This window comes from Temnothorax nylanderi, unplaced genomic scaffold, assembly GCF_030848795.1.
Source record: "Temnothorax nylanderi isolate EJ_2023f unplaced genomic scaffold, tnyl_v1.0 TNYL_tig0006_pilon, whole genome shotgun sequence".
In the NCBI taxonomy this organism is placed as follows: Eukaryota; Metazoa; Arthropoda; class Insecta; order Hymenoptera; family Formicidae; genus Temnothorax; species Temnothorax nylanderi.
In genome coordinates, this window is record NW_027249068.1 from 1553930 (window position 1) to 1579449 (window position 25520).

General features: G+C 42.4%; 1 protein-coding gene and 1 long non-coding RNA gene across 2 annotated transcripts in view; one reads left to right on the top strand and one right to left on the bottom strand.

The window, feature by feature from the left end:
• The window catches only part of LOC139778222 (uncharacterized), a 48340-nt gene extending 27121 nt beyond the window's left edge, over positions 1-21219 (bottom strand). Inside the window, exon 1 of the mRNA XM_071716100.1 lies at positions 19313-21219. Coding sequence (XP_071572201.1) covers positions 19313-20435 — 1123 coding nt within the window. The 5' untranslated portion in view covers positions 20436-21219. The remainder of the gene's footprint in view (positions 1-19312) is intronic.
• LOC139778245 (uncharacterized) overlaps positions 1-25520 on the top strand; it is a 121932-nt gene that overhangs the window by 60512 nt on the left and 35900 nt on the right. The gene's annotated exons all lie outside the window — the stretch shown is intronic.

A 25520-nucleotide genomic window follows, 5' to 3' on the forward strand; every position in this document is an offset into this window, starting at 1 on the left:
CGGTATAAACGAAAATTCTTGGCGTGAAAAAAAAAGACACAATTGGGCGGCCGTGCGTCAACGCGTTTACACGCAAAGACGCGTGTACGCCGTTTAATTATTCCCCGGGAATCCGGCAATTTTCCGTTTTATCGCTCTCTCCCACTTTTCGCGTCCCCTGGCAGAATAGGGTTCCTCACCCTAGGCTCTCGTACCGTATGGCGACCATAGCTCGAAGGCTGATCCGCATTGCTTTTGTCGTAACTTACAAGTGCCCATTTCTCCGCCTATCTCCGCTCGTAGAAGCACCGACATCGATATCGCCACTCACCGTAAGGAAAAACGCTTTCCCGTCGAAGGTGACAAAAGAAGCTCGCTTGGCCGCGTAAAATAAATGGACCGATTTATGAGCCACGGCGTCTTGGAGTCTTGGCTAATCAACTTTCAGCCGTGTCGATACACCTTCTGATATTGGCGCGATAAAAACGCTCTATAAGATCGCTCCTTCCAGGGTCGGTCTTTTTTCAATTTTTCCAAAAATGTACTTTTTTCGGTAAAAGTTGTCGTGAAGCGATTAAATATTAGGTATATACAAAATTTAAAGATTTACGAACAGATGTCTTTGTAGAATTTATTCGCAATAAAATTAACAAAAAAAAAACGCCTCGTGGCAATTAAAAGACTTTTTCGAAAGCCTTTTTTATATACGTAGTTTTAGTTCACATTTTTGGAATTAATCCTTATAATCTTCGAATGTATTTCAATTATATCGACTTAACTGGCCAAAATTTAGTACAAATCACACAATTATTACAAGATATTATTACTTATCGTAAAATTCTTTCCTGTTTAAAAAATTAACATTGCCTTAACAATTTTAACTCTTGGACTCTCGTATTGTGTTTAAAACAACTGATTCATTTGGATTGCACGTGTGAACCCGATCGCGAATGAATCTATAGCTATAGTAGATCATGTAAAAGGGCGCGACGTTATACCGCGACCGCATCGCGGCCCTGCACCCACGTACATCACCGTCCCAAGTTTCGCGTCCATATAGCTTCGCGTTCCTGCCCAATGACCGCGGTGTATTCGCCCCATCCCTTGTCGTCGCCCTCGTAATACCGGGCGGGCGGAGCGAGCAGCTCTCTCTCCCGCGGTGATCAACCATTTGTCACCAGGCCGCTGGATTTCCCATTTTCCGCCCGATTTCCCGGCAACGACAGTGATATCCCCCTCTAAACGCGGCCCTCAACCCCTGTCTGCGCCATGTCGTCCGCTTCCACCCTCGCTTCTCTTCGGTGCGAGGCAGAAGTACGAGGAGGAGGTGGTGCTATCATCGCGACGCCGACACCAAGGTATCACTGCCGGCTCAAGAAGAGCATCAGGGCTGTGCTTGCATGGGTTCAGAGATTTTAACATCTTCAGAGACAGAGCATTCAAACGTTTTTTGAATATGTAGGGGGATAATCAAGAAGTTAAATAGCCAATGTTGAAATTAAATAACCGTTACTTTGTATTGAGATAAAATAAAATGTGTTAAACAGTGTACTGTCATTAAATAGTGTACTGTAGAAGAAACCCGTCATTTTTATTTGCACATAGTGCGAATGATGTCTAATTCGTTCTGTCCACTCATTAGGAAATAACAGTTTTAGTTCCTGTCAAATCTGATAAGTATTTAATTTTCAACTTTGGACATTTCAGTGTTTAAGATGCGTTCAAATTTAATCATATTTTGAAATAAGATAGAATTTCTTTCATAACATTAGTTTATGATTTTTTTAGTTTGCTAGAATTATTTAATATTTCATCTCGAATCTCGTGATGTCGTTATGCCTTGAACTCGAAACAACAATCGCTTGGAGTGAGAATGAACCCTGAATACAAGGACAGTCCTGAATGGTCTCAAACCATTATCAATGCGCACGGTGGTGTACAACCACCGTTATCCTTTACTCTGAAGATACCTCACACCGATAGTGGGGAGCGCCGTCGACGTTTGCAGGCGATGCTATTGGGGAAAAGCTCATTTTCGCTGTTAGCACCGGCGCGCCTGGACGCTCGTTTGTTTTCCGCACCAACGCCATTGTCATCGTCACCAGGCGGGAAATCGATACCGGGTCTTTAAACACCTTTCGTCTATCGACGAGCAAAGAGAGCGTATAGAGTATGGTGGGCTTTCTGTCAACATGACGGAAGAAGAGGGTAGGAAATTTGAAATTTTCACAAACTAAATCTGTGCAATGCACATTATGTGATTTATTAGATCGTCTATATTTGCTATGTACTGAATTATCAATTTTTATGAATTTTCTTGCCGGAATGGATAGTTGATACGTTCAGAATTGGATGTATCAATTAACAGTTACTTCTAGCGTTATAACAACAACAACAACAAAAACACGCGCAAAAATTGACGAAATGTCCCGTATGTCCCTACATGCAGGATTCTTTCGCATTCTACGATTTGATTAAGCGAGACGTATAATAGCACGGCTATTATCCCCTGTATGATAATATAATATTCCGGAAGAGGCTCTCTCTGATAACGATCGTGACGCGCCATTCGCGTAATGAGGATCGCGTGTGCCCTTTGCGGAGGTTGGGTACTCGAATGTCGGCAAAATGTTTTTCTTGCGCACAGCAACCCCCTTCTCCTCCCCCTCTTCCCCTTCGTGCTCTTCGGTAATATCTTGAAACATCCGCTCTTTAAGGGTGAAACGTGATATCCCGCCGCTCGTTCGATACCTCGTTATTATAATGTGGCTAACACTCGTTAACCTTTACAGGGGAACTCTAGTTCGCCCTGGTAGCAGTATCCATCTCCGAGTTAACCGACATTTTCGCCACTGTTCATATTTACAATCCATACGAATCGTATTATAAAGCCGATATGCATCTATACACAGCTCTGTCTCTAGTATTACATCTCGCTTATGCATTTCTTACTCATTTAGCATTATCAGATTATTAAATAACGTCTGTCTATGTTCTATCGAGTTACTATGTATCGCCAGAAAATATATAATTATTTTATTTTATATTAACATTAGCATTACACGGTGTGAATAATTTATCAATTTATCTTAACAAAAGGAATGTAAGTTGCATATTAAGTGTTTTTGTCAATCTAATATTTCCTTGCGAGAAATTTAAGCGGCTTTAAAGGAATTACGTTAAATATGTATGCTGCGACACGAACTTCCAGTTACAATTTCACATTACATGAATATTAGCTTAATAGATATTCAAATGTAAGCCATTTTAATTGCAAGGACTTGACGCTTCTCCGGCACCATAAATATAACCCATAAATCATGTCAAATTATGAATTGAATTTTGTACGACGTCGCTCCTTAAGACGCGTCACACTAAACTGCAACATCATAAATCGTTTCTTTTGCCGGCTATATCGTCAGCCGCGCGATGATGAAGCTACCAGAGCTAGAGTAAGCGAAGGTATATAACTGTGATTGCATAAGGCGTACGTCTTTCGTATTATGCATTATTTATTTTAGTGTTGCGTTGTCTCCCAAGTAAGAATGAAACAGGATAAAAAACTTACAGTAAAGCACGGCATAACATCATTACGCCCTATATGTACAATAAAAATAACGTGCGTAAAAATAAATAATCGAAGTGTATACATATAATATCTTATGTCTACTAAAAAAATATTTGCTTAAAATGCACAGTAATACCGAGCGCATTAAAAAAGAGTTAAGATTTATAAGATTAAAATTAAACCAGATAAATTTTTAAGGAAAATTGTAATTCTATTAAATTAGAAATTCAAGAAAAAGTTTAATGCTCATAAAACGTACAAAATAAATTATGCGATATTCTATTGCATGATGCTAAGGGGATATACTCACAATACTCACATAGTCGCGTGATACGTGTAACTTATGGACCGTGCCTTATTTATTTCACTCATACCACTCTCCATGTGAGGTCGTTCGATTGTTAAATTAGACATACAGTAATAAGTGGACTAGTTAACATAAGCGTGTATAGTCGTAAGCTGTAAAGACAGTCGTATTACAGCCGGAACAAAGTGTGAATTTTCCGGTGCGTGGCACGACGCGTTCGTTTATATAATTTGTTGAGCATTATGTATTTTAGAGAAAAATATTACGTTTATTTAATCGTGGGATGAAGTAAATAACGACTCTTCTTCATTCCGACGCGAAGTCAGTTCTGTGCGCTAACAATTAACAAATTCCGAGATGTTTAAAAAATAAGTTGTCTAAAACAATAATTTCCTAGTTTGAAATAAATCCATGAGAATGTTCGTTAAAAGCTTAATTTAACATTAAAGCTTACATAAGTTCGCATTTATATATTTCACTAGAAGACGTTTGGTGACCTTTTTTTTCTCTTAAACATTTAGATATACTTGTCAATGTATCAAACTACGATTGTGGTTAACTCTTTCGCTTTAAATTGTTAATAACACTGCGCTTCTAACGCAGTTCAAACTGACGTGTAAGACATTGTCCGCATCTCGTCACTGTTCTCATAGTTCTACTTTGACATATAATTGGAGGTTCCTATACTCGTTTTCATTATTTAGCGCGTTATAATACTCAAACTGCGGTGCCATAGTGCTTTTTGCGCGTCGCAATCTTACAGATACAATACAACTGACGAATAGCCGCAGACAGCATAGGGATGAATCGATCTTACGGTCATTAGCACATTGAATATGATTGCTCGATAAACGGCAAACCAGAACGGCCACGTTTGCGCTAGATTAATGTCTCGCGGACATGAACCGCGCACGTTTCACATTCTTTAATTAGACAGGTCAGGAAATTCGCCCGCAAGTCACAGCGCGACGGACCAGGTGCGTTAATCTCGAGATCTCCCCGTGGGTTTTTACAGTGAATTGAACAAGCGGACACGATGAATAAACGAGGTCGACGGGATCCAATCCTAAGATCGAACCCGCGCCTGCTCATTTTAATTATGCGAGCGACGCGCTCTACTTCGTGCGTCGAGTTAAAAATTGGCCGGCTTGCGCCGTCTTATTGCTCCGAGAAATGACGACAAGAATATCGGCGCTGAATGATTAACATAGGTTCATCCATAATAGAGATAAAATAATTAAATAAGCAGTATCGTTTTATTGCTGCAAGATATTGAAGATTAATTAATGATCGTCGGATAAATCAATACTTCTGGTAATATAAAATGTAAATGTATTGTCCTGAAATTAAACCCTGAAAATTATTGCCGAGCTGTCAACGAGATTCGGCATGTCGATATGTAATTGTAAATTTGCTCGCGAGATCACAGCATAAATTCTTCTCCTCCGTAAGGCACTTTTGCGTGATGGTGCGCGTAACTCGCGCGTGGAATATTATATACTGATAATGTTAACAGCATACACGTTGCGCGACTGCCGAGGTTTAAGGTCACTCGTAACGTTACCCATTATAAAATGCTTACGGGTAATATCAAACGAGATGATTTTCAAACGAACATCTGCTGTCGAGTCAACACACAGGCCGAGTGACGTTAAGTGATTCTTTTTTTTCAGAATCATAGGGGACGCGAGCGTAATTAATGTCTATCAATTACGAATTGCTAGATTGCACGTTGCTGCGCTACGTTGTCGAGAGTCCTTTCCGGTACTGTAATGCTTCGTTTATAGCCGGTCTTTAAAGGCTACCGCGTACCGCACTGTCCGAGGAAATTCATTATTCTTACTGCGACAGGGAAATCGTCAAGTTTTCAAAACAACATTGTTTCAAAATCCGCGCGAATTGCCTGTTTTCGTTAATAATACCGATTTTGCGATCCTTTCTCGCTCATAACTACTTAGCAATGTAACTTTATAATTATATCAACAGACAATTTTTTGTGCTTTTAAATATATATGATTTGAATAATAATCCTTTAATAATGCAATACTGTTTTAAGACGATTCTTCCAACGCGAAAAGTCATCGCGTATTCCGAAGATTCGCAGTTTGTGCTATTGTCGCCGTTATCATTGAACGATAGCGCAAACGTAGACTTCGCCAAATTGTTAGCGCGATCCTTGGAATTAACGCTGTTGCGCGACATCGCGTGTATAACAATATGTATATCGTGATACGAGGAAAGGGAAACTGACATGAGACGCGGCCGAGAGGAAGAGGAACGAAGACAGAGCGGAGCGACGATGAAAAGGGATGAGAGGCGCGGAGAGAAAAGGAAAGAAAAAAAAGAAACGTACCAATACGAATGAAAAGAGAAGCGAAGCCGCGGAATAGAGCCATAAAGACTTTACTGCTCGCGTCAGACCGCGCGGCTCGCGAGGCTCATTGTTTCGAATTCGAGACTTCCGTTCGGTCGGAGCGGCCCCGACCAGATCCCACCTATTAACTGAGAAGATACACGCGAGTGTGCAGCGATGGATACACACGCGGGGATGCGGAGCGGGATATCGTCGCGCATTCATAAACGGCTGTCGAGCGATGAATGGCGGTGCTTCGGGGAAATTTGTGGGCTATTTGAAAAGAAATTTTTGTCTCTATTATGAGATAAATTGCGGCCGAGAAGCCGCTGGTGAATTAGTCTGTCCGATTCATCTCTCCCTCTCCTTCTCTTCCTTCCTCGATACATCGGTGCATAATAAAATAATGACGTCTCGCGTCCTGACAGGTATTTCCTATTTTGTCGTAGTAGGATGTCCGAGAAGCAAAATTGAATGGAAGCACGATATAAGTCGGGCTTTACATTTGAATGAAGGGATACATCGGTTTCGTGTAATAAAATTTTTTAAATTTGACTTACACGTTTTCGATGAGAGCGGTTGTTTAGAATTGAAATTAATTCGGCGCTATCTCGAAAACCTTATGCGAAGCGCAGAAAGATCGATCTCGCATCGCGCTTCGTCCGTTTTCATATGCAAATCGATTCGAGGTAGCCATCTTTACGCTCGATAGCATCGGACCTCCGCACGAGGCTTTATTACGTCGCTAATTAGTTTGGGCGCGGACGGAAAGTGCTAAGTGAAACAAAAGGCCTGAGCTGAATCGCAAAGGTCACTTCGAATCGAGAAAGAACAACCGATTTTTCTTTCCGCTCGCTTGGTATCGCACACCATCATCTCTGGCGACTTCCTGTTCTGGCTCTGCTAGGAATTAAAGGTGAATTTTGCCTTTACTGACGAAATGACTTCATTTGCACGTGATAATTCCATGAAAATTATTATTTCATTCATAGAGACAAAGACGGTGTATATAACATAGAAGAAGTACAGAAATATATTCAAAGAAATTTGAATTTTGTCATTTACTTTCTAATAGGTTTTATTTCGATTTTTCTTAGACGTGTTATTCTTATAAAAATAAGGAAAGTTTAAATAGCCATTTTTATACTTTATATATAATTAATTTTTACAATTATTTAAATATACAATTTGCGCGATCAGTTTTTGTATACACAGATGTAAATGTGTGCAAAACAGTGCAGAATAAATTTATTTTAGCATTTGGATAAGCATAACAATAAATAGCATATAGATTTCTATAAAATCTCAGTTATTTCGCTAGATTCTGAAACATCTCATTTCGGGAACATTTAAAAAGAAAGGAATTATTTTGACGAAACATAAATATTCCACTCTGTAATATCGTATATTATTGCATTTATTCTAATTATAATGCGTATTACAACATTTATCTGAATTATAATCCGATAATATATAACAAATTTGCTTCTTGCAAGAAATCTCTAGTGAATCCCTGACCTTTTTTTACCGTGATTCTAGGCCCCGTTATTTATTCTTAGAAATGATATTTGCCAAGTCAGTTGTCCGCAACTTCAACTATAATCTATACAATGTCGACGACTTGAGTAAGCATACTTATTCAGACAATCATACTTATTCCAGTTGTGATTTACTTGAAATTGAACTTCGCGTATAACGTTCATACACTGTTCGTGGATAGTCAGCGCCGAAGGCAATATCTGATAGCGAATAACAGCAACCTTGATAACCACGTAATAATTGGGAAGATAATTATGGCCAGAAATACACTGGAACGCGCCAATAAAATCGATGCTCACAATCGGTTGAGATCAAATGACGAAGTATAATAACAGTGTCTTTTTTTTCTTCCCCGTTCAGGTTTTTTTTCGCGCGGCAATCCTCTCCTTCTCTCCTTCATTTTCTCGCTCCCTCCTGAACCCTTTTCTCACCCGTTGTATCTTCGTGTCGGAGTCGCGCTGATTGTGTCGGCGCGTCGGTGTGTCCAGTCGGCGAGATCCGGCAAAAAGGATGCCGCTCCCGCGGGCATCTCTCACAATCAGACGGGGCTGCCGAAAAATACGTGACACGCGAAAATCAATTTCAACGGCGGTTGGCTCCGACGGGGTTAGCCGTAAAAGCCATTGTATCGGTGCCCCGGCAAGAGGGAGACGGAGAATGACGGACGTTCTTTCTTCTCGCGCCGCGCGAGAGGAGGACCTCGAGAGGGCACACCGCGCTATATGTATATGCAATTCTGTCGAGCGTGCGAATTTCCTGTGGCTGCGGATTGGGTGCTAAACGATGTTTTATGCGACGATCTGCGGCTTTTCGGCAATGCGACCGGACGGCGCGAGCGAAATTATGCCCGCCAACGAACCCGCTCGTCGATTCTTAAATGAATAACGATGCGCAGGAGGCATCCGGTCGTCAGAAAGCAAAAACAGAGAGGACTGTTCCGAAAAATCGGTTGCGCAAAAGTCAGCCTTCTTTAAATTGTAAAATCAAACGTTTTAATATATCTTCTACTTATATTAAAATCCGAATCCATCAGAGTCATGTCCGTTATACAAATATAATAAGTACAAAAAAATCCACGTTTGAAACTGAATTAGAGATGCTTAACTACATCGGATTTAATTAAAGACTCGTAATCGTCATCCGCGTAGCGTATTAGGCAACGTATTAGTATTAGGCAAGATTGAAATCTCGAAAAGAAAACATTAACAACACGAATGTGTCAATAAAGACCCGGAAGATTTACGCGTAGACACACGTGCTTGCCCTCGTCCCCTGACGTGCACCGTTACTCGAAGCGTGTAATCTGCCCCGAATTTATTTCTATTTGGTCTCGAGGGTCGGCGATGATTTGCCTCCGGTACTGAGAAATCCTTGGAACGTCCCACAAGGGAGTGATCTCGCTCATGTCTCATCATTGTGAGAGAACGTTTTCATTGTTGTGCGATAAATCAACTATGTTTTCAATGATAACGGCAAAGATCGATTTAAAATAATATGAATGCTATGAAAAGCATTTAAGATTATATTGATCTAAAAATTATATTTGATTCACGTCAAATTATGGTAAGGGAAGAACGATATTAAATGTTCGAAGATCCGTACAAATAAAGTTTACAAAAATTACTTCTGTACAACTTGCGTGTCGTAAGTACAGAAGCGCAAGACGCGATATCCGTAGCAGAGGGGTGGAAAGTTGGGGAGGAGGGTTTCACCGAGGATGATGGCCAAGGACGAGGAGGGGGCGCGGAGATCCACGGACAAACTGAGACGGATCGGTCGCATAAATCTCCGAGCTCGGTCCAATATAAATCCGAAGGCAGCGCGTCGACGCCACCGGCGGACATAAATACGACTTAGCAGGCCGCGATCTCCAGCAGCTAATTGAGAATTATTTCCCCGCGATAGTAACTGCAAGATCCCGCCGTACGTTCGCAGCTCCCCGGCTAATTTTCCCGCGAGTTACGCGAGAGGGGGAAATCCCAATTGAAACCGACGCTTCGATTGAATTCACGAAGTATTGCGCTTCAGACTGGAATAAAATGGTAATTTATGTCGAGAGAAAAGTAACTTAAATTCGACTCGGTCGACGTTTCCCCCTCTAGTTCATTTCTGCCAACGTTTCTGTAATATTTTTTTATACGATACAACACACAAACAATTTTCGCGGATGTCGTTCGTAGTATTCTTTTATTTTATGAGAAAAAGTTGAGAGAGAGAGAGAGAGAGAGAGAGAGAGAGAGAGAGAGAGAGAGAGAGAGAGAGAGAGAGAGAGAGAGAGAGAGAGATCATATATCAAGTAAATAAAACGGCATTATAGTTGTATCACATTGTTATTTGAAAGCAATTTATTGTATAAAGTAATTATGACCATTTAATTCTCTTTTCTCGAAGAAATAATTAAATTTCCTCTTTCCATCTGCAATTTTACATATATGTGAATATGCGAGAAGGGCGAATCAAAATGCCATCAGCTTTCTAGTATCATGAAAATTTCAGTGCGAAGGATATCAAGATATAAAACTTACAGATGATATCTTCATAAATGTAATTTAGAATCAATTTATTTAAACTGTTTTCTTTACAGTTAGGTTACGCAAACTCGCGGGTAAATTACGCTTTATTTCTGAGATATCTGCGATAAAATACGATATTGCTTCAATCTGTTTGTTACGTAATTTGCATTATTTTGACGGATGCAATCCTGGAACGCACAAATCGCGGCTTGGGGAGAACGGGCGCGATGTAATTTGATTCTCGTTCAGTCTGGAAGTAAAGAAAGCAGAGTCGAAAACGGCACGCAGCTCGGCCGCTTTCGTCGAGGTCGAGTGTCTCGAAAGAGCTACGCACTTATTTCGAAAACGAGTGGTCACTTAGCGCAGCGGGGCGCTCGCCTCACAATCGGTAAAAAAGTTCTGGCGACATCCGGAGTCAAGTAGCCAATGGGCGGAGGGCTGATGTTTTGTTTGTTCGGCAAACTGTCACAACAATTCGAGCCAGTGCCAGTGGACCCACCCCTCCGGCCATCGTCGTCTCGTTTTCACGAGAGCTGGAAACTCGAGTGCCACTGCGACTCGTGTCGCCATACTCGAACGTGATTAATGTACCTACGTGTTTTGTCGGAAGAAAAACGAGAGCTCTCCGGCCGGAAGCAGTCAATATTACCGAACGCATCGATCTTCCCCAAAATTCTTTTTTGTCACTACGTGCGCGCGTAATTAAAATCCTTTTCTATTTCATAAAGTTCATTTCCCAGGGATAATAAATTTTCTATTAATTTAAGAAGATAAATATAAGAGAAAATGTGTAAGAACAAAAAAAATTAACTATTTTCGGAACGCTTAGAATATTGAACTTTTAAACTCATTAAAATTACACCTATTTGATTTTTCTGGGACGCTATACGCACAGTTGCGTCTCTTTCTCAATATACTACCAAATTTTCGGAAGATTCTAAATTTCAGAGCATCGAGTTAAACTTGTTCCATGCAAAAATAATCTGCGATTCACTAGAATCCAGTAAAAAATAAATCGGTAGCGAGACTCAGATATACCTTCCACTTAGATCCCGGCAAAAATTAGCGGTGTTCGATCTCTCCTCCGTTCTCCGTGCGCTTCGGTCCAACTTTTCTCGAGATTTCTCTCTCTCTTTTTTTCAGCTCTCGCAGTACGGATTAACAACGCAGAAACGAGCGGTACTGACCGGTGAGCTGTTTATGACGTGTGCAGTAGTCGGCGCGCGGTCGACTTTGTAGCTTTTATGACGTACATAGATATTGCTCGCAATAAGCACCTACCTAAGTTGTGCAATAAACTCCGACAGGTAGTTAAAAACCCACTTTGGCGGGACTCGATGCGCGAAACGTACTGAAAAGCATTGTCCTTGTTCACATCACTTGCGCGTCCTTGCAACTACCGTGCGAAAACAAGTACAAATTCTACAACGTGCTTCTGTCCTACTTTTTCTTATATAAAAATCAATCTTAGTTTTGTTATATTATTTCAATTTTTATTCTATATAAAAAGAACGAATTTAAATTTAAAAACATAGAGGGGAAATATAAGTTATCTAAAAGGAAATCATTATATGCGTACGGAAAGAGAAATAAAAATCTTTTTTTTCTATTAATGGAAATTTAGGATTCTTTGTTATTTGCGTCAGCAGTATAAAAGAGATATGAAATATTTTAAGAACACTTCTTTAGCTATTATTATACAAAATAGTTACCTACTTCGAAAGCTGTTATCGAAAATTGCTTGAAAAATGTGTCGCAAAAACTCACCGAGAAATACATCAAAATCATGACAATTAAATCCGGTAAATAATTGCCTGCTTCTAAAGTCAACTTTATTTTTACTCACATGATAAAAATTGCGTAAAGTCGTAATTACTCACAGGCTGCTACCAAAAATCTCTCAAAAAGCGAGCCGCAAAGCCCCGCATCGGCGGGCTTAGCGTCAAGATTGTAACGATCGAAGCTCGTAAATCGATGCCTTGCCGCGGTTCCCCGTTCGGGGCATCGTCGAAGCGAGTTACGGACTCGAGGAGAGAAAGGGGGGGGGGACAGGGAGAAATAAGAATGCCGCGTAAGTATAGAGAGCATAATAATCAGAAGTAAATTGCGAATACGTGAGGCTACCGTATTGTAGGGATCCTGAGGTATCCGCGGCTGCGGGGTCTTCGTCGTTCCCGCCGTGAGGCCCCCTCCTCTAGGGCTCGTCGTTCCCTCCGTAGGGCTTCCTCGTAAAGCACCTTCCCCTTCTTCTCCCCTTCTCATGCGTGTGAGAGAGTTACACGAACGCGCGCGAGAGCCTAACCTACCGGTAATCTAATTTGAATCCCGAAGCCTCGGTCAGATAATGGAACACGTATCGAATAATATTACGAGCGATTCGATTCGATATCACTCGTAATTCCGGAGTTGGGAGACCGCAGCGCGCCGCGGGTCCACGGGGGCCAGCCGGCCGACTGGCGGGGTCTCGACGCGTCATGCGAACAACTCATTTTATCGCGTAGTCCGGGATAGCGGCGAATACAGCGTAGGTGAAAGGGTATATCGAGAAACTTTGGGACCTCGTTGGAGCGTGATCGGAGTACGGAGATGAGATCCTGCGGCCGAACGCATTCCTGGTGGATGCTCAAGGGGGGATGCTCCCGCGCGTTAAAAATAGAGAAAGCGGAGAATCTCAGGTATTGCTCGAACAGCACAGTAAGAAAAAATATTATAAATAACGAGTTGAATAAATAACGAGTGATTGAAAAGAGTTATCTTACTTTTAGGTACTACGCGAAACTCGAAAGTAATGTATTATTCTGAAAAACTTTTCGTTTAAATTAATCGTTAGATAAAAGTTAAATAAAAGTATATAAATACAATATAAACAACAATAATATGTATTTGTACATTCAGGCCTTAAAATTGTGTCATGTAATAGTATAATCTTAAAACAGAGCGTGTATTTTACTTTTGAAGAAAATAAAGTGGAATTGGTCACGCATGTTTCACTAAGCTTATTTCTATTCAACGAAAATAAGAAAAGTTTCTTAATCATTAGATATGTCATAGTAAAAAAAAAAAGAAGTATATGCATACGTGCTTCTGAGGTAAACGGTGCATTATCTTTTTTACTATTTGTGCATAACTTTCCCAGCTACCGGCACTCAGTCAATCAGTCACAACGAAATGTAGCAATCAGCGAGTTAATTTCCAAGAACCTCGATGATTTTGCACGGTTTTCTTGTTTCACGTGCTAACGGTCAATTGACGTTCGTAGCGCTTTCGAGGCGAGACGTTCCGTGAAAAAAAAAACATAATTAGAACGTGATTTAGAAAATGAGGCAAATTACGTATCCGCTGATGTATCGCGATTGTCTATTAATACCTACACCTTGTTAGAGCAATGCGAGATTAACGTAAGTTCAGTAAACAGACATTGGATATTACAGTATCTTGGATTCATCTCCAATTCTCTGAAATTCTCGGTAGTAAATGATTCTCGTATTATCTGCCATTTTTCCCTCTTGTACTACTCGCCTTCTCCTTCTACCTCACGGTCACGCAAATGTGATGTAGTTGGAGAGCACGGGAGAAGCACAAAAGGAGAAGTGACAGCACGGTAATCCGGCCGCGATATCTCAATAGGAATAAAAAATCTCTTTGTCCGCGTTAATTTGTCGGGTCTAACGTCCACTCGCATCTATCCACAGTCATCAGGGATTCTGTTTGAGAAAATAAATCGTTAGGCTGTTTGAAAAGAAAGAACTTGAATTTTCTCTCATGAATACGCGCGGACCGCTCAAAACGTGGCGCTCATGGGGCCTTGACGATAATACCTTTGCGCCTGTTGGCACAGATTACACACCGTGATAGGGCACTGGGACGCTTTCGTAAATTGCGCAACTCTCGGTCGCGTCTCTCCTCAAAGAGACGTCCTCTCGAAGGACGCGGCAAAAAAGGGAACGGCGGGGGGGAAAAAGAGTAAGAAAAAGCGGAGGAAGGACACACACGGGGGCTCCTTCAAGAGTTCACGACAAAGGCGAAGAGCGGAGGCTACCTTTTGTTGAAATTTTTCGCATATTGCTCGCACCGTCGGAAGTCGCGAGCCGCGTTTTCTGTATCACGCTATATGCAAATGAGACACATGCTCTGCCCGAGCCACGTAATAAATTACACGTGTATAGGTAGGCCTAAAATTACGTGCCCCGGCCCCCGTGTGTGTGCCACGCATGCACCACGCACACCGCTTCGGCTCGTTCGCGCGCTGAGGCACGTAACACGTGTCATGGGCGCGTACGTGTGCACGACGGTCCGTGTCTGCCCGTCTTACGGGATAATACGTGCTTTTTATCGGGGACATCCCGAACGAGATCGCTCGCGCTCGCGCGCGATGGCGAATTGTCCTTTCGTCATGTTTTAAAGAGATAACTCACCATCGATCTCGTCTCTCGTGTGCTCGAAATCACGGTACGCCACTTCAAAAAGGAGAAGAACCCAGCGAACGTGATAACACGAACATTGATTCATTTCTTTGTCTCGTTTGTAGCGTATCTGACACGCGATTTAATTATATGCATAGTGTGAGATAGTTATCGGGAGTTTTTCTATCCTTAAGAAAAACCGTCTTCAAAAATAAGACACTCTATGAGTCTGTGATTGTCAAATAATTTCAACATTTTTCTTATTGTTAGACATAAATATATACAACGGTAACACGAAATCCCTTTTGTTACCCTTTATATTCGGTTTCCGACTTGGATACGTTTCCGACACGTTTGCCGAAGTGCGAACCGTATTTATTTTGACAGTCAATATAAACGTAACCCTTGGAGAGGTTGGATTTTCTGGTGATAATTAGGGGAAGCATATCCCGCGCACACGTGTACAAACACGAATCGATCTTCGTCTCTCTCGATTACCGATACGTTCTCTTTAATCCAATTACCTGAGCGCCGCGCCGGAAAGAGAAATCTGGACAAAGATCTAGCCGGAGCAGAAATCTGGTTGCACGCCGGTCGTAAGGTGAAGATGTAACTCATCGCTGATGTCGGCACTTTTTTCGACTCGTCCTCGGAAAGGCTCGTAAAACCCTTCGTTTCTTGTAACGCACAGGACCACTTTGTCGCAAGAATCGGATTCGCCATAGTGTCTCCGGGATTAAGATCACTGAACCGGAGACGAACTCCATAATAATCATCATAAAATTAGAAGTTTATGTGTTAACAGAGCAAGGTACAGAGATATATACACATCCCTTTACATATCGACAAAAGTATGGTAAGTGGTACTTCTAAGGACCATTCTCGTGATCATCAATTGTGATCCGTCATAGGTTCGATAAAAAACCCTTGAAGAAAAAACTTTTTGGCGCCGACAGAAACGAGCGTGAGCTAAAGTATTTGTAGAAAATAGGGTAACGTATTTTTAATAGGTCGAAAACGAGACGGACAGTCTTGTAAATTTCCACATTTTTGAAGGGTAGCGCGATAACTAGAAGTGTAAAAATTTATTAGTCTGGTCCCTGCATTGTTTATCGCTTTTTCTGTTGCGTTGGTCTGTCACATTTACGTGACCATGCATAAAATGAGAAAATTGGAAGGGCAGCACGGAGAGATAGAAGTAAAATGTGGAATGTGGAACTCGACTAATTTTAATTTGAATTATGTAAACGTAAATCATTTGAGATGAGCAACGACGCCAAAAATAATAGATAAATTGTAATACAATATAAATTAGTACGTTTATCTGTTAATACAATGCAGTGTATCATGAATATTTCCTCCGTTTTTGTACAACAAATAGCAATTTATCTGAACGAGTAATTTTTCTATCCTACGCAAGTGAAAAATGTCACTTTGAAAAATCAGCTCAACGTTATCTAGATGTCAAATTGAACGCTGCAAATACTTCGCACATCAAATACGACGGTATTCCATGATAAAATATTCGATATCCCGAGATCGAATGGGTGTCGATCGATATTCGCGTAATGATAAATGCACACGGTCTTCGGCACACGACTGACCGATGTACTTATATCCATTAGGATGATCGCGTAATCGCGCACTTGTCCCTCGTACGCCATCAATCGTCGCGGCAACTTCGCGGCACCCTCCTTTGAGAGCTAATACTTCCCGACATCGACGTCGCGCGAGTATGCCTAATAATAATATCGTCCGGGAGAAATAAGCGCGCGACCTGAAACGCGACGTGTCGCCGTACGCCGTGCGCGCGCTAAGGTACAAAAAAATCTCGTCATTTAATTACAGCACATCTAGAGCGCATAGCCCGTAACGACCGCCGCTAATATTAGTACCATTCGCGGAAACACGCTTCTGGAAAGCGATTAACGCAATACGCGGCACTCGCGTTAAACGCCAAGTGATTTCGCGTCACCTCTCGGATCGTGCATTAATTTCCTTTTGCCCGTGATCTTAACACTCGAATGAGTTTTGACGTTCTTTTAATTCTGATATAAAAATTATATAGAAAATCTCCGTTGAACAATCCTGCTCTTAACTCTACAACAAATGTAATGTTCGCTTGCCAGTGGAGACTATTTCAATGCACACACAATATTTAAAATTAACATTCTCTGACACACAATAGTAAAATAACTAAGTAACATTTCAAATGGAATATAAAGTCTGTCATTTTACTATTAATAAAACTCTAACTGGAATGTCGACAGCAAGTTATTTGCGTTCTTGTGCACAAATAATACTATAAATTATACGAGATTGATGTTCATATTTGTGAGTTTTCCGCAAATAATTCTAATGGCTTTGCAGATTATCGAACGTACGACGTAATGAAACAACTCGTCGACTCGTCGTTACAACTCGTTTAGTGAGAGTGATGCGAAAAATATCGCGGGTAATTACAAAATATTTCCGGTCGTCGCTCCGCACAAGCCATTATTATTATTGACGTTATGAAGGTGTGTCACGCGCCGCAATTCCCGAGCAGAACGGAAGAAACGGCTGTTCGCCGTGGTAATCTCTCACATGTCGCTTCGGGACATCGCAGATGCGTGATCCACGAGCGAGGAATCAATAGAAAGTTAAAGATCGTCATAACACGTCGATTCGGGTCTTTAACCGTGATCTCGACCGACACTTATCACCCGGCACATTTCCGTCATGCGAAAATTCGAAGAAGACAGCGGAAGAGAGATACATTGTTAACCATACCCTACATATACACTTAAATTTGTAGTGTCAAATTATACTTAATTTGTGTCATTTCTAACCATTCTTATAGGTTGCCACTGCTCCTATTCAATTTATTGTTAATTCAACTAAACCAATGGAGTTGAAATAATACTGTTTTGTGTCAAAACAGTATTATTCGTTCGTTATCGGCACGTTAATTTAACATGCATTAACAATAACCAATTAAGCCTCATAGTTAGATAACTGAGCACAAGTTGCCTAATTGAATAACTAATTTAAAGAATGTAAGTTTTAAAAATACTAAAATATTCGAGGACTTTAAAAGCTAACAATTAAAAGAGTAAAACAATTTCAAAGTCGATATATTGATACATGCGATACTATGTTAGACGTAATATCGGAAGTAATTTGTATCGCCATATGTCACTACAAATTACAACAATTTACAACTTACGTTTAATCATATTAAATTGCATTTAATATCAGAGAAGTCACGTTTTCTTCATCGTGTTTTTCTTTCGACTGTGCATTCATATGTTCTTTGCAGCCTTTTTTTGCTTACTTACGTCTGAAACTGTGTTAATATTCATCGATTACGAGTTTATTGAAACGTATTATACATCGAGTATTACTCGTAAGTGACTCGTCATACAGGTCAAGTGATGCGACATAGAGGTCCGGAAAGGTTGCAGATCCTAAATGTTCGCGCGAGCTCGGATTAGCGTTTGCTGACTCGTATTTTTGGCACCTGCCACCTAACGCACCATGAAGTTCGAAACGTTCCGTACGTTAGGTTACAGGGCTGTAAAGGAGTAAAATAAAGCGCCGTTTTGGAATGAATTAAACGCGGCTAACGCTTCCTGACTCTCACGAGATGCATTAATCAAAATTAAAACCCGTATTCATCGCCGACACTTAAACTCACCGATTATGAGCGATTCTGCGATTTCTCGGGATGTAAACGCGACGTAACGATATTTAGGCAATCTTAAAATTGCATGGCCGAATTTCGAAACTCATCGTCGAGCGATTTGCATTTTTTGCACATAACTAGTTATATTGCGGCTAGACATTGGTGTTTTATGAATCGCCATAAACATTCAAATTACATGTCTCAATTAAAAGCGAAGACGAAAAAACGACGATTATTCGCTCAAAACTGTTTTTCTTCGTTCGCTTAAAACTGTTTTTAGTTGAATGATGTTGCCGTCGCTTGGCTTGAATCGCGAATGCCTTGTATCACGCGAAGTAAAACACTTATACTGCATAAAAACACTATAAATATATAGAATGCCCGACATGTATATGTACCGTATTAAAAACATTATTTTCCTGAGCGGGAATTACTTAATGGAAGTTCAACGATTGTGATAAATAAGCATCATTAAAGAACTAATTTTTCTCATTTATTCTAATCACACCTGATAGGATAATCAATTTTCGAACAATTTCGCATTTCTTACTGTCAATAAATCATTAACCAATTATTTTTGCTAACGAATGAGATACGAAGATAAGAATTAGAGTATTCTAATATTTCTTTTTTAAGAATTATTTATTGCTACGTTATAATAGAAGCGTGCAGTATAAAAAACAAGATAAAATCCAATTTAAGTATTCAGCTAAATAGCAGTTGATTTTATGAACCTGCTTATTCATAATTAAACAAATCATATATGTATATAAAATACGTTAGAAAGAAATTTCGTTAGAATATAAGATAAACAAAATTCGTTTCTAGGCAAAGATGTATTCATATCTCAAGAATCATAGTCAGTTTCACACAATTTCCCCCAAAACCACCTCTATAATTGATAAGAGACGTATTCTCAGGACATATTGCAAATCCAGTCACAAGCAGAAGTCTGAGGAATGTAAAAGTCTGCGAGTGCTTACCCTGACTGTGCTCGCCCGCGTCAAAGGTCTTGCTGGTCATTTGGAAGAGTGCGTCTAAGGGACTGCCCTGCCCTGTGGTTCTCTTGCCGTTTTGGCCAGCGTGGGAGCCGTGGTGCTGCGGCATTTTCCTCTTGAGCTGCTGCTGCTGCGGCTGCTGGAGCGCCGGATGATGCAAGCCAGGATGAATGCCCGCGTGATGAAGCGCGGCGTGATGATGGTGATGATGGGCGAGCGGGTCCGGGCTACCGGAATCCGACACGGAGCTCCTTCCGGACGACGAGGAGCTGCTGAGGGGCGGCTCGCTGATGGAACCGGACATGGACGCGAGTGACATACCCATCAGCGATAGATCCCGGGGCCCGGTCGCGTGACTCGGGTGACTACTGTGGTGATGGTGGTGGTGCAGATGGTGCTGGTGATGATGCTGCTGCTGCAGGTGATGACGGTGCTGATGGCTGAGGCCGGAGTCCGCCGTATCCCAGGGACGGACGATCTTCGCCTTCGGCCGATGCGACAGGATATCGAGGATACTGAAAGACTTGACACCACGGTCATTGGATTCCCGTTCCCTCTCATCTTCCTCGTCCGAGTGCTGCATCTGCACCATTTTCAGGCGCTTCAGCGGCTTAAAGTAGTCATCCGTGGTACCAGCGGCTGCCGCTCCGTTGCTCCCGGTCCTGCTGTCCACCTCATCCTCCTCGTCCTCGTCCTCCTCGTCGTCCCTGAGCGTGGTGACCGAATCGCCGCTCTCGCGAGTCCTGCTGCCAGTTCTTCCATTGGACATCCTGTATTCCCCGTTGCGGGAATAATCCCTGTCCTCGTCCTCCGTCATCGAATCTCGTGGATAAGTCCTTCTGGGGCTCAGACGGTCGGCGTAATCCTCCCTGGAGGAGGCTAACTCATCCTCCGTATTAGGCGTCGCGACTACCAGCGGCAGCGGGCTGGGACAGCCCACGGAGATCTCGTCCTCGTCGTCCTGAACGTCTCCTCGACCCGGCGAGCCTCTGCACGACGTCCGTCGGTGCGCCGACGAGCCGCTCACGCAGCCGGGCGTCGCGGCGCTGGAAGATACCGTTGTCGACGGCGACATCGTGTACGATTCAGTCATCTCCGTGGTGCACATGCCGCGCGGATGTAGGAAGGAGCTAAATTAGAAAGCTCGAGACACTCGCCTGGTGGCTTTCGGCAGCCAGTCGCGAGGCCACGGCAAGTCAACCCTTCAAGCACCGCGCATTCTTCCGATAACGCATTTACGTCCTAAAACTGTTCACGGGAACACCACACGGTTTATCAAGTCTCATTCACTGGCCTAACATGTTCGAGTCCTCGACAATCTTCGCAGGGAGCCCGCCGACTCGAGCCACAGTCACGAAACCAGTCGCACTAATCGCTATCGATGACCTGTCAACGCACTCGTATTCTCCGTCATCGCGCTCGAACCGACACATGAGTCACATCATTGGCTTACGGATCCGTCTCCTATTTCTCGTCGAAACATTTTTCTCAAATTTAGTAGCTTCCGTCAAGTGTCAGCTCGCGCGGACAAGAGACGTCAATTGTCATTCCGTCAAACGTCGACTCATGTCCTTCCTTCTCATTCTAGCGCACTACCATCGTCGTCCGTTTCAACACTAAAACATGATACCGGGGTTTACTGGCGAGCAAGCTGCGGAGCGCCTCTTCGCTCTGGAATGTCCCCGGCAACCTGTTTGTGCAGAAACTCGACCGGATGTCAGTCCTCCTCCGTTCGCTATCCTCACTGAAACACCAGCACACAGAGATAGAGACCGCGTCCTGACGCCGTCCGTCGCTGAGACACCCGCTGCGAGCGAGATACGCGCGCGAAACGTCAATACGTCGGCGTTTAACGAGTTTCGGTGCTAAGGAGGCAGCTGGGTGCCTCCTCTCAAGCCAGTCGAAGCCGGTGACGCGAAATGGTACGGTGGACGGGGATACCCCGGCGCCGGCGTTGGGCAGGCGCTTTCCTCACGACCGGCTCGGCGCACGCGTAGAAGAACGGTGGAGCCGTTCGGGACCAGCCGCACGCTTCGAAGCCGCTGCCACGGCACCGGGTACCACCTCCGTCGCGAGAACGCGCCCCTTTGGCGGATCCGTGGGCCGGCCGAGATCGGATCCCGCCTACGGTAACCCAACGTAGCCGGTACAGCAAAATGACGCCGCCGCGCCGCCGCTACGGGATGGAATTTTTACGAGACGTACTTAACATCCCGCAGCGTCGCGGCGGGCGCGACCGTCCTTCCTTCCTTTCGCCCCCTCTGCTCCCTCCCTCTCCCTCTCTGTCTCTCTCTTTATTCTACCTACCCCCCGAAGTAGCTCCTATCTCGCGCTCCTCTCTATCTACCTCTTTCTCTCTCCATTTCGAAACGCGCGTTCTCTCACTTGAGAATGACGTGGGACTGACCCTCCACGACGCGAAGGGCGACTAACGAGGGCCCACCGTGATTTCGTCCCACCCGGAGCGTGGATTTCGGCCTCCGCCGCGAGCGGGTCTTGAGAACGGATTATCGGGCGGGATGTTAACGGCCGCGTCTCTCGATCACGCGGGGACGGACGACTTTGAAACAGCCGGCGCGGCGCGCAAATACGCCTGATAGCGCGCGATATATTCCGCACGAGGAACCGACGAGGACTCCGTCTTCTGTGGTATTATGCATTATACATTATGCGTAACATCTCTATAATTTGCCGTTTGTCAGTTACTTCCTCTATTATTATCCACGTCTTTCTACTTTACTGTGTTATCGCGCGGTTATTTGAGCATAAAATATAAGTACGCGCTGCACGATACAAATAACGATAAAGATATTTTTGGTCTTCCTTTTAAATATATTTGCGAGGCAGAACAAAGTTAACCCGACAATGTCGACGTGTAAATTATACCTGCCAGTTGCAACGTAACAAAATTATCGCCTTGCGCGTAAGATATAGCTTGTAAACATAAATTATATTAGACTATATAAATAAAAGTATATTCCACTTTCAAATTTGGCAGATCAGAGTATCGTCTTTTTTACACGTGCACACAAAGCGAAAGAGAAATTCTTTCTCGTGGAATTGTAACGGATTCTCATAGATTGTAACGTTAACTCAACAAACGCAAATATCTCTAGAGAATCAGAGATAGGCTGATCGAGTATAGGTCGATTTGACGCAAAGGATATGGAATGATGGCTGCCGTAGATAATGTGACGGACGATTGTTGGCCCATTACAACGTTAAAAGAATATCGCGTCTATTACATGCAGATCATTATCTACAGTCCGATTTAAGAATCGATTTAGCTATGTAATTGCAGCAATCTCGTCGACAACTATCTAACTAACATCGCTCGATATTACCATTCCGTTATAAATGTCATTAAATTGCAAAGGTTAAAAATTGTTACACGCGAAAGGTAAATAAAAATTCTATGCTATTCTTCTTTAATTAATTATCTTAATTATTTCTTTTAATGACTATGTCGCGAGACGTTAGATACACCTACAAAATCTACATAGACAGAAGAATGCTAGAACTTCAATTATCTTGCATGTGAAATTGTGATAATAATTTTGGTTCCATCTTTATCTAGATTACCAATATTACAATTAATTTCAATAATTAATATTTTGAATTATGAATTTACATATTGTCGAATAAGAGTATTTCTTTTATTAGTAGAGTTAGAGTTAGTTTATATTGAAATTTGTGAGCAAATTACAGAAATTTCAATCAAACCAGACTGTAGCTTATTGTCGCCATGATCTTTTGTACGAATTGTAGAATAAAGAAAAAGCAAGCGTGTACGTTTCCATTGAACAGACTCAATTTAAAGAGAACAGAATCGAAGACCGCTGAATTCTGTGGCGCATGTCATTTTTGTCTTTCCATATGTTCGTGGTTTTTAGCCGATAGAATCGCTCCGCCGGACGCATCCGACGGATCGTTATACGTGTACGTTGTGTTGTGTTGTCTCTCGAACAGATTTACCAAGCTCTTTGATTCCACTGACAATAAAAATAGGAAACATTGTAAAGTATATTATTTAATTATTCCAATTTTATGAAAAAATACATAGATTATTATTTAAAATTGTAGGAAACACTATAATTAATCGTTATTATATTAATATTTGAGACCATTTGAAATACAAAGTTAAGTTGATCTTCCTACTCTATTAGTGGGATAACATTAAGGGAACTTTCACTTATTAATTGCGGATGAAAGTTAATTGCCATTATATTAGTATAAAAGAAACGTAGCAAGAGTTCGCATGAAAATTCATCTTACGTTACATACTTCACGTATACGCATGTAGTGTGTATGTATCTCTGTCATTTCTATACGTCGTAAATCGATATTACCTGCCGATTTGTGATGCAAATGTGAATTTATATAATGCCGAGAAACAATTTGCTTTCACCGAGCGACGAGTCGCTTTCGTGCCTTCGAAATTTCACAGAAGCGGATTTCGCGAGTCTGTAATGTGAACACCGATAATTGTAATAAATCGCGCCAACCAATTTACCGCGCTTAGCAGTACACGACGATACTAAATTGTGCGCGACTGCATGCAACGTGTAATCCAATCCCACCGACATCCTGCCTATCTAGATTGCCGCGGATTAATAGTCGTTATTTCGCATAAGTAGCATAACTGAAAAATACATGTCGCGCAAACGCGACGTGTATGAGGAGCAATTGTCTCAGTACTCGGAGGCAATCACGTCGCGCAGGATTGATGCGACTCTCGTAACAGTGTTTTTGATATTGATAAATTAATACTGGAGAACAGTTCTCTATGATTGAGAGGATATGATGTATCACAGAGGAAAACGGGAGAGGATATATTAAATAATTTTCTCATATTTTTAGCTTTATTTTAGACCTCGTCTTTATTCACATTTTATTAACAATTATGAATTTTCTGTTGAATTGAGTTCTATCAATATGAACAGACATATAATTCCGCTGTCACTTTATGGGCTATTCAAAATAGATTCATGGCACAAGACAGAATATTCTTTCACCAATTTGGAGCCGTTTTTTCCTATCGGATACTTGATTAGATGTTTTCAGTTATAACCGCTTAATTTTTAACATTAGGCATGATTATTGAGCTTCAAATTGTAAGTCGTTTAAAGCACAATTCACTCGGAGATATATGAAAAATGAGACTTTATTCCTCGGAGATAGGCATAATAATATTGGTTGTCAATCACTTATAACACGGCCTCTCTCGAAACAATTGGCCTCCCGTCTCTCGCTACGAAAGATGAACTCCAAGCGGATCAGCGAACACGCTCGCCCAAAGTGCCTATTTGTTTCACGGACACCCTGTATTTAATTCTAATACACGACATCACGCGATACCGCTCCGGCAATTAAAGAATCGTAGAGAAACATTTATTGAATCAATCAAGCCGGTGCGAAACCCGGCGGCCGCGGCGGCCGCGTACCTCCCGATTGCGAGGATCCGCGATCTCTCATTCACCGAAATCAGTAAAATCTTTTTAGAGTCCCCTTAAGTTCAATTTAGCGGGCAAGGAGCGGTGCCGAGTGCCGACCGCTCTTCCCGGCCAGTTCGACCAACCGGACCGTCCGTCCGTCCGTCCGTCTGTCCGCGGCCCTTTTTCTTCCTCTTCTTCTGCATCTTTGCTTCTTCTTCTCGGCCTTCCACGTCGGCTTTTCTATCCCGATACAAAGAGGCGCGAGCGAGCCTAATTATTATGATAGCTCGCCACCGGATTCTGTCGGTCCCTTTGATCTGCCGCCGTTTAGCATGATCCCCCGATATTTAGGTAGGCTCTGTTGTCCAGGCGGGCTTGGAGGGGGCACCCTCGTGCAGTAAAAGAGGAGAGAGACGATGCGTGCGTGTATGTATACGTGCGTGGACCGAGGACGAAGGGGGAGGACGGGGGAGGTAGGATTTAGGGAAGAAATCATTGGCGGGACCGGGACGCGATAAACTATCCATCAATGAGGATTTTTTTCCGAAAAGTTTACGCCTGTATGTCCCCGTCTCCTCCCTTTCGGTCTCCTCCGCCCTCGTTTCTTTCCCTCCGTCCCGCTTGATTGCTTCCCAGCGGCCACCAGTTTCGTCGTTCCCGGGCCACACGCGAACGCAGATTACATTAAGACATTTTTTACAAAGTGAGAAAGACCGACCTTTAATTGATAATTCCTTCTTTTTCACGCGGCGCGTCCG